Here is a 10803-nt window from a genome sequence, read left to right as displayed (position 1 = left end):
GGACACTTCTTCACCTTCTCATACAGTGAAGAGGTTATATCAGATGTTGTTGGACACACCCATGAAAGCAATCGATCCAAAATATCAAACAAGGTAACAGTTTAACATTATTTAGAGTGAAGAGTATTAAAAATTTTGATATATATTTTTTAATTTTTAGGGGAGAGTCAACATGCCCCTTGACTCAGGTGCTAGAGAGATGGCATCAATATTAGAGAGATGGGATCTTTGGGAATCTTCAAAAGGAAATGGTATATTACTCTTTGATAATGTCAACATCATTCATTAATTATGTTGTGGGGTGAGTAGACTGCATATAATGATGTTCGAACTTTTATAAAGATTCCTGAATTATATTTGAAGTTTCTTTTGTTTACTCTTCATGAAGGGGGTTCTAGAAGCAATTCGTATAAGCTGTACAGGGTACCCTACCAACAAGGCTTTTGCTGATTTTTTTAAGCAATTTGGTCTTCTAGTTCCCGAAGTTTTAAGATCAAAGTAGGTAAAATTGATTAAATCCTAATGGATTTGTTTACTTATCACTTGTTAAGCAATTTGATCTATATATTTCTTGCAGTTCAATTGTCGCCATTGATCCACGTCGACCTCAATCTAGATTAAGGTCACAGTGGGTTGTTAGTTTTATAGGAATGCATAACCCATGTTAGCAATGTATTATTTTTGTTTTAACATTTGAATGATCATTTGTATGACATATTATAATTTGTGCAATTTATTTTGTTTTTTGTGTATGATATTTTATTTTATATTATGAGACATTAAATGTGTCATGTAATTTGAAAATTAGTAAATTTACGTAAATCTATAAATATTTTTTTTTTAAAAAAATAAAAATAAAAGTTACGATACGCAAAAATGTGTGTCATCTTAATTTATGACATGGCCTTTCTTGACAGTGGCTTTAATGATACGCATTGCGTGTCATAATGTGCGTCGTAAATGCGCGTCGTCTCTAGACGACGCGCAAAAGCGTGTCGTCTCTCGTTATGACAGGGCCTTCCTTAACGCGCATTTGCGCGTCGTTTGAGCGTTTTACGATGCGCAATGAGCGTCGTAAAAGGCTGTTTTTCTAGTAGTGACATTGACCTCCTTCAGGTACCACACATGGGAGGAGCTTTGACGGTTCTGAACATGATAATCAATTTTCCCGAAGTTGGCTGACCACTGACCAGAAACCATTCCAAAATTCATCCTGAAAACTAACGAGCAGAAAGAACACATAATTTATATCAAGCGATTCTTTTTATATATTGAACTTCAAGTTAAATTTCCATGGGACTCTAAAACATGGAACGAAAAACATTTCTGTAAAATTTGATGATCAGAATCCCTAATAGAAAATCTCAATTTGTTTATACCTAAAATAGAAATAGAGTGATTATGTTCGATGAGAAACTAAACGGACAAAATACACAATCGAAAGAAGGCATCGAGAAATTGAGGAAAATGTTAGAAATAACTGAATTGAAAAGGAAAGAGATGTGTATGAACACATGCGTCTCCTATGTACGCGTTTCCTAAGTACTTCTTCATTGATCTTCTCTGTATGCACTAGAGTTTTGGTAATGGGGGAGGCAGGGGATGAAACTGAGCAATGTGTATGTGTGTGTATGTGTGCGCCTTTCTCTTGCCTTTATCTCCACATATGGGAAGACTTTATAATTGTTATCCGTTTATCACTAAACCAACCGCCATATGATTGATATGTAGATGAAAGTTTGATAGATGGGAAGACATTAGAATGACGAAGCTACATGTCAACACTTTCTAGCCAAATAAAAAAGCCAAATAACAAACCTAACCGGTTATAATGGGTTTGTTACATAAATTAACCGGTAAAACACAAGTTGATTCCCTTCATATGCAAAAAAAAAATAATAATAATAATAATAAATAATAAGATGACAAACATTTTAAAATAAAACTGATAAATTGGTTGGGCTAAAGTGACAATGAAACAAACAGGTTGGGAGCACGTTGAAACTTATCCAAAGTGTAATCTAATACTTACAATCTCTTGAAATGATACACGAAATTGTAAATTTAAATATCGGTATTATGATTTCAATATATCTAAGTCGGAAATGAGATACACGGACTTGTGGATTTGTTAATAGGAAAAGGGAAAATGTCATGTTAGCCTAACGAACTTGTCAAGTTTGTTTTAAAAGGTCACCCAATTAATCTTTTTTGTACATTAAGGGAACGACATATAAATTGACCGGTTGAAATGGTCCCTTGACCTGTAATAAAAAGTTTCCATGACAAATCAGTAAAAAAACGGTGAGGTGGCTGCCAAGTCACAGCTGATGTGGCAATTGACTCTGGTCCACAGTCAACCCTTGTTCCCCAAGATTGGACACCCCCTTATATAAATAAAGCGATGTCCTAATGAGTTTATCACGCCCACTTTGTTACCCTTATCGGTCTCTTCGTTTGTTCTTCCTTTCGTGTCCCACTTTGTGAGTCCATCGAACCACCACTTCGAGATCTGCAACCATTAAAGAACACAACCCATAAATGTTTATTAGAATAATTGCTACAATGCACGTGATGAAACTTAATTGTAAAAAAACATATATGAATGGAACAAGAATGGTTTGACTTTGACTGTAGGTAGCAACTAAATTACAACATAACCTATATATGGTGTGTAGCTAATACTGACTAACAAAGTATGCAAGTACAACCAGGGACACCCTTTATACCAGAAATGTAACTTCTAGCAACCTTAAAACAGATGTGAGATGAAATATAAGTCATAAGATGAAATGAAGGCATCACCTGAGTGAGTATATAATATTTCTCTTTAAGACTAAACACACTAGGTTTATCAAATGAAGGCATCACCTGAGTTAGCATTCACACACATATCGAGAAGCTGCAAAACAAAGAATCAAGCCAATCAATGCATGATTTTGGGTCAATTATAAAATTAACGACCATAGCTAAACGTGGTGTAGAATATCACCAATCAATGCATGATTTTGGGTCAATTCTTGATTATTTCATCAATAATTGCAAGTTATTGAGCATATTATGGTTTACACATGATACAATTAACATCAACCTAAAAATCCATTACCGATAAACACCAGTATGTCGGTTTATGTATCTGAGTAAAAGATCGACAGAACATAAAAACTCGCAAGGACCTTGAAGTAGATGTAATCATCGGCGTTGAAGCACCTTCATAAAGATGAATATAGTACCAATTATTGATTGAAAAATGGAAATTTTCAAACTTCATGGTTGGATTCACAAAACAACCACCATGCTTTTTTTTACAAGAATTAGTATACAATACTTACCTAGTTCTTCACGATGTTAATTGGGTCATAAGGGCCTTGTAATGACCGATTGCTTCTTGTAAAACAGCACCCATTTGCTAATTTGTTAGTTATTCCAAAATCAAATGATTTTCGTGAAGAAAAATCACGAATTTACATCAGAAAGGGAAGAACAGAATATTATCCATAATTGAATTTATTACCCACCCAAGTTCAAGGTAAGCTTTTGGACGTTGTACATTGAAATCAAGATCCCATCTTTGCAAAGAGATCAAGGAATTCTACCAGTGAAGTTGTTTTTGTTGAACCTCAAAACTACCAAATATGTAAGTTTTTTCCCGATACATTTGGGAATATTTCCACCGAGTTTATTGTCACCCAAATCTATGACTTCCAAAACTTGTAGATTCCCTAATTCCCAAGGAAGTTTACCAATAAAGCTATTGTTGTTCATAATCCTCTCTAATAAATGAATGTTTTTTTGCCACTTGTCAAATTCTCAAGAGTTTTGCCACTTGTAATTTTATGGGAGTTTTAGAATTATTATTTTCCACTTGTCATTTTTTAGGAATTTTCATTTTTTTAAAATAAAATTTCATATAAGGAAAGAGAATCATTAATTCTATTAATTTGATAATAAAGTCTAATAAATGCTTTAAAGAATATTTGATTTCTTTTATAAATATTACAAAAGATTATATTATGTTATGTAAAAGTATTATTTTATAAAATATTTAATGATTAAATATTGATATTAAATTTTTATCTTTAATAAACTCGTGTAATACACGGGTCTCACACCTAGTTTAAGCAATATAATAATGAATTATGAGCAATTGAACATGGAATGATACTAGAGAGCTGATTTGAGCTTAATCTCATGGCAGATTCCAAACACAATTGGTAATTTTCACCTGATACAATAGACAAATTTAATACTTTATTGTTCCATTAAAAATATAACCAAAACTGCAAACAAATTTAATAAAAAGAATGTTCAAAGGCATTTTAATATATATAAACTTACAATATTTTTAGATAAAGGGTAAGATGGTAACTTTACTTGGAACATGACCAAAATTGCTATAAAACATCAAAATAACCACCAAAATTGCAACAATTTTTTTTATTGTTTTGGAACAAAAATGCTTTGTTGAGGATAACTAGTCAAATCTATTCATAAGAAGTCTAATTACTTTCACGGTAGACCTCACATATGAATTTGAAGTCGATAAAGTAGCCCCCAAAGTTCACATATTTGTTCTATTATTATTTTCACACTGTATTAAACCTTAAACATTGGGCTCCTTTAACTGAATGCAACATTCATTTTATTTATTTGTTTGTGTTTATTATTTAATCAGGCTGTGGTATATATTAGACAATGTGTTTTCAAATTATATGGTTCAGGCAAAATATTTTATCCACTTGAAGCAATTCAAAGTACACAACAAAACTCACCAGTAATTAACATGGTTTAATGGAGGAGAGGAGCAATCATGAAGAGCCATGCGATGATGCACTCAAAATGATCTAAATTAAGAAACAAAATGTATAAAGTAAAGAACAAGGTTACGCATGATACAGTATATGAAAAACTTAAAACACATAAGTAGAAAGGGGGATGGGTCAAGAAAAATCCAAAATGAAAAAAACTGACAAAATATCATAAACTTAGAAATAATATAGTATCAGAAGTGACTTTATGACCCTCTTTAAATCTATTGTCAATGATGATATGCCTTGTGGAGGATTACATAACATAAATGATGATGAGAAAAACATAGCTATCTTATCCTATCCAAAACCAACCTACTCTTCAGGAAGGGTAAAATGGACCACCAGTTTAATGCAACAAATACATACAATACAACTTCATGTTGGTCAGAGTGATTGTCTGAATAGACTGAACACCATACAAACAAACACAAAAATATGAGATTAACCCTAATCTAATCTCATAACTTGCAATCTCATGAGAATATAATCAAACAATCAACCAAGATCACTGCCATTGCAGATTCATACTAGACCATAGTCTTATCTAAAAACCAAATCCAACAAAAAAAAACTCCACCTTTCACCCAAACATCCTCTTTCTATACATGAAAAACTAGAAATTTTACAAATGAAGAAAATAAATAATGAGTCAATTACATGGTTCTTACTTACTTGGACCAATGCAGATGAAAACCGAGGGATGCAACAGCATGTTGGGAGTGAGAGCAGCAGCAGAAGGTCGAGAATTAAAAAGAAAAAAAAATCTACAACTCAAATACATAGTAATCTAAATCTACAACTTGATCATGTATAAATACCAAATCCAAAAGAAATTTTGTAAATTAGCACCTCTAAACAACACTGATATCACAAAGGCCATACAAATACAAAATCCAAATAGTAATACATTAGAATAAGCATATCTCAAAAGCAAAACTATCACTGATAACATGCATTCAAGAACTACTTGCATTCCACATGATCTATGCAGCTATTCTCTTCCTCTCTTGAACTTGGCAACTCTTACCACAACTGCAACGTATATCTTATCCATGGTTTCCTCAGCAAACATGAAAAGTTTGTGTCTCCACTGCTTCTTGAACATCAGAACTCCAATAACACCCCAAAACCCTGTTCCAAAACCACTCATTATATCCACATAAAACAACCATACCTCCATCTTCTCATCAGCTGCTTTGTGTTTCTTCTTGCTTGTTGTTGTTGTTGGATCTTGATGATTTGAGCAACTATTTGGCAGTGGAGGTCCACATAGACCTTTGTTCCCAGCATAAATTGATGGATCATCAATAAGCGTCTGCAGTTGATTTCCTGTTGGAATTTGACCCGACAAATTGTTGTGTGACAGATTCAAATGGCTCAAAAAGTTCAGAGCTGCCATGCTTGAAGGGATCCTTCCGCTCAACTCGTTTTTTGAGAAATCAAGAGTTTCCAACTTCATCATCTTTCCAATGCTCTCTGGAATACCCCCTCTCAGATGATTATTAGACAGATTCAGACCCACCAACATGGAAAGTGCAGTGAGCTCAACAGGTATTTCTCCCACAAGTTTATTGCTTGAAAGGTCCATGTTATAAACTATTTCCCAAGTTGTTGTATATTCAAGATCAACACCTTTCATGACCTGAATCACATTCTTATCATCATCGATATCTAAAAAATGCTCATATATCGAGTGACTCACAACCATGCCATTTAAGTTTCCTACACACGGAGGGATGGTTCTGGTTAAGTTGTTGTATGCAAGATCCAAAATTTGAAGATTTGAACTTTTGCAAAGAGATGGAGGAATTCTACCAGTGAAGTTGTTTTTGTGTAAACTCAAAACTACCAAAGATGTAAGTTTTTTCCCTATCCAATTGGGTATATTTCCATATAATTTATTGTCACCCAAATCTAAGACTCCCAAACCTTGTAGATTCCCTAATTCTGGAGGAACTTCACCAGTAAAGTTATTTTTGTTCAAATTTAACCAAAATAATGATGAAATAAGAGCAATTGAGCTAGGAATGGCACCAGAGAGCTGATTTGAGCTTATACTCATGATAGCCAAACCCTGCAGATTCCCCATACAGTTGGGAATTTTCCCACTTAACATGTTTCTTGAAAGATCAAGCACTTCCAAATCTGTTCTTCTGCATAATGACCTTGGAATTGACCCACTGAAAAGGTTATATTCCAGAAGCAATACAGGTATATACCAATTTACATCATCATTTTTCGCATTAGGAAGGTTTTTCAAAGATCCGCTGAGTTTGTTGTGAGAGAGATCTAAATTAGGAATGATGGGCATCTTCCGCAGCCATGTGGGCAGCGGCCCCGAAAGTGTAGCATTGGACAACTCTAACCTCCAAAGTTTCCTCTGATGTCGAAGCCACTGCGGAAATCCATTCCCGATATTGCAAGAGCTGAGACTAAGAGATATCAACTGGAATGGAGGTATCCACCCACGTGAAACATTGAATGTCAGCTTAGTGTTAGAAGAAGCAACCAATTCCTTCAACACTGAAAGATTAGCAAAATGGGCTTCGGTAACCGCTCCTTCTAAAGAATTCTTAGAGATATAGAGATGACGGAGTTTGGCAAGTTGCCCAATCGAAACTGGAATAGTCCCGTCTAATAAATTAGATCCTAGATCCAAATCTGTTAAAGATGCTAATTTTCCAAGGGATTCTGGAATTGAACCATTCAATTGGTTTTCAGATAGATCAAGTACTTGTAAAAATCTTAATCTTCCTAGAGATTCAGGGATTGAACCAGTCAGTTTGTTGTATGATAGATCAAGGTCTCTTAAGTTTGCCAGTCCTCCAAGTGTTTCTGGAATTCTACCATTTAAACTCCGACTTAATTCCAGAAACTCCAAAGCATATATGGAGCACTCTGATGCATTTTTTGGTGTGTCAATCATTTCCATAGCAAACTCATTATCTGTTACACTTAATTGTTTCAGGTGGCACTGTCTCCAGACTCCAACATCCTCAATCTGCTTAAACTTGTTAGAAGAAAGATGAAGCTCTAGAAGTTTAGGCATAATAGGAAGCGATGAATTCAGCATGGTATCTGAAAGGTCAAGGACTTCTAGGGAGCTCATGTTTGTCAATACAGATGGAAATATACCTCCAAGTGGATTATTGCTAAGATCGAGGTGCTGGATGTTAGAAAGTGTACTGTAATTAAGATGTGGAGAAGATAGATGCGTGTTATGGAGCCCACAATCTGACAAATGCAGCTCTGACAAAGAAGGGATCATGCTTAGCAATTTTGCAAAGTTTGATCCCAAACTAAGATCAAACCATGAAAGATCCAGGAATTCTAGAAATGTCATGTTTTGAAGAAGGAAGGGGAGTGGACCTTTGAAAGAATTGTAGCCAAGATCGAGGTGTTTTATATTAGGAAGTATTCTACTGGAATTAAGAAAAGGACCAAGAGAAACATTGGAAAGTCTACAATGTGACAAACTTAACTCTTTTAAGGAGGGAATCATGTGAAGCATCATGTCCCAGTTTTGTGCTCCACTAAGATCCACTGCACTCAAGTAGAGAAGCTCGAGTGACGAAAGGCTAAAAGCCCACGCCATATCATCTGCCTTCAGAAAGTTTTCATAATAGTTTGAACTGAGATCAAGAACCTTTAAATTAGAAAGATTTCCAATGTGAGGAGGAATGATACCTTCAAAACCAGCATAAGAGAGATTCAGGTAACTCAGGTGTTTCAAGGATCCAATAAACTCAGGGATCCGACTTCTTTGGAAATAATTCTGACTCAATTCGAGGTATTTGAGATGCCTCAACTCTGCCAAAGAAGAGCTCACCTTTTTACCGACTAAGAGGCAATAGTCATCTCCTTTGAGATGAAGGCGTTGAACATTTCCAGTGACACCATCACACTGGATTCGTTCCCACATGCAACACTCATTTCCAACCCATGATGACAACATTCCAAAAGGATCTTCAACACTCTGTTTGAACTTGAGGAGAGCAACTCGCTCTTGCTCAGAGCAAATGACACTAACATTTCCAACCCCCAAACAAGAATATGTGGCTGCAAACAAAAACACACATACGAAAATGAGATGGAAACCCAAACCCCTCCAATTCCCCATTATCAACCCTAACTTAATTTTAGTTTAGAAGAAAATTGAAGCAAGCAGATGAGTTGTGATGATGAAGTGATGGGTTCTTATGATGAAGTAACTAGTACATTTATAAAGCCATAAATTAATGAAGAATAACTTGTTGCAATATTGGAAGACTTGGAAGTCAATTAAAAATTTGTAACCACAAACTTATATGCTTATGCAAGTTTTCTTTGGGCGTGTTTAGTAAAAGTAGTTGTTAGCTGGAAGCGGGTAGCGGCTAGCGGTTAACTGGTAGTGGGTAACTGGAAGCGTGTAGCAGGTAGCTGGTAGCGGGAAGATGTAGCTTTTATTTGTTATATGAATGTTTGGCAAAAGTAGCTGGAAGCTTTTGAAATATATAAAATTACATAAAAGGACAATTGATTAAAAATAAATAAATATATAAATATATTTTTGAGGGTAATTATGGAAATTGATTTCAAAAGCTCAGGAGCGGTTTGTTAAACGCTACATGAAGTAGCTTTTAGAATCGGAGCGTTTTGTTAAAACTAAAAGCTAAACGCTCGTACTGCCAAACGAAACTTTTTGTTTAAACTAGAGTGTTTTATCAAAAGCCAAAAGCTAGAAGCTCCCAAACGTTTCCAAAAGCTCCGTGCCAAACACGCCCTTTATCTCGATCACAAAAAGTGGTTTACGGGACAAGACTATTCCACACAGCACATGCAATTCTATTTCACCACAATCTTTTAACAAATTAGAATTGAATAAAATGCAGTATTTGACAAATATGCATTTCCATTTCAATAAATCATAGATACATTATAAATATTTTTAAGTGATAGTTACAATTATAAGCTGGGAATTTAAAACCGTGGCTAAATATGAAACTGTTAGATGGGTTGAACATGTCAAATGAGTGGAAATCTAATGCTAACAAGCTTCTAAATCACATTATTTAGAAATCATGTTATTATTTTGATATTATTATTAAGTCTAAATAAAAAAAAAAACAGTGTTTAAGATTACTAATCAATATGTTCACACTTTATGATACATAAGAAAGTTCATTTAGTTTTATTATTATTTTTTGAAAATACTGGTATCAGACCTTGGCCTCCTAAATTACATGCAATATTCAGTTTGTTTATTCGTCTTATTTTATTATATGAAAATAATAATTTTAATTCATCACAACAATATTATAAGTTGCAAACTAAGCAGTATATCATTCATTACTACAGTATTCAAGCGTTCTAGAAAATGTGATGAAACAAGTTTATCCACATGCTTTTGGTCTTTGTCTATATTTACTTTTCCCCCAAAATAGGCATGGAAATCAATGTTTAATTTGTATCCACCAAATTTTATTTTTTGCTCATGAGCTAATATTTTCCAATCTCTTGAATCACATTATTTATAAAAACTATATTATTATGTTTACAGATTAAAATACACAAACTTGTGAATTGAAAAACAATATTATTGTTTTAATATATTTAAGTAGAAATGATAGATTTACTTGGGAATTTGTTCACAAGAAAATGATACATAAGACTTTGAAGTCAACATGGAAGTCAATGGACAATTTGTATCCACAAACTTGTATTCTTTTGGTCCAGGTTCACTTTTAATTTTCTGTTAATCAAAATAAGTGGTTTTGGTTCAAGTTTATTCCCCGTAGCACACGTAATTACTTGGTCACAAGTCTTTTAACAATTTATGAATTGAAACCTATATATTGACAAACAAGCATTTATGTGTTTGAGAAATCAAAGATAGTTTATAATTTTTTTTAAATCATTGTTCTATATTATAAAGTTGATTCTTAGTTTTAACGATTTAAAAAACTAGATACAACAGAATGAGTTGTTTTTAGTATTATTTGATGTAACAAGG

The 10803-nt window shown here is 33.9% G+C and overlaps 1 protein-coding gene across 1 annotated transcript; it reads right to left on the bottom strand.

Moving 5' to 3' along the window:
* Positions 1–5802: 5802 nt before the first annotated feature.
* On the bottom strand, positions 5803–8931 carry LOC111904530 (receptor-like protein EIX2). Its single transcript, XM_023900278.2, has one exon. It carries the CDS (start codon positions 8929–8931, stop codon positions 5803–5805), a length of 3129 nt encoding a protein of 1042 aa, XP_023756046.2.
* Between the last annotated feature and the right edge of the window lie 1872 nt (positions 8932–10803).

This window comes from Lactuca sativa, chromosome 8 (genome assembly GCF_002870075.4).
Source record: "Lactuca sativa cultivar Salinas chromosome 8, Lsat_Salinas_v11, whole genome shotgun sequence".
Taxonomy (NCBI): Eukaryota; Viridiplantae; Streptophyta; class Magnoliopsida; order Asterales; family Asteraceae; genus Lactuca; species Lactuca sativa.
This window is presented reverse-complemented; position numbering and strand designations above follow the sequence as displayed.

Excerpts from the sequence above, each read along its gene's own strand:
- LOC111904530 (XM_023900278.2), bottom strand. The coding sequence starts at position 8,931 with ATGGGGAATTGGAGGGGTTTGGGTTTCCATCTCATTTTCGTATGTGTG.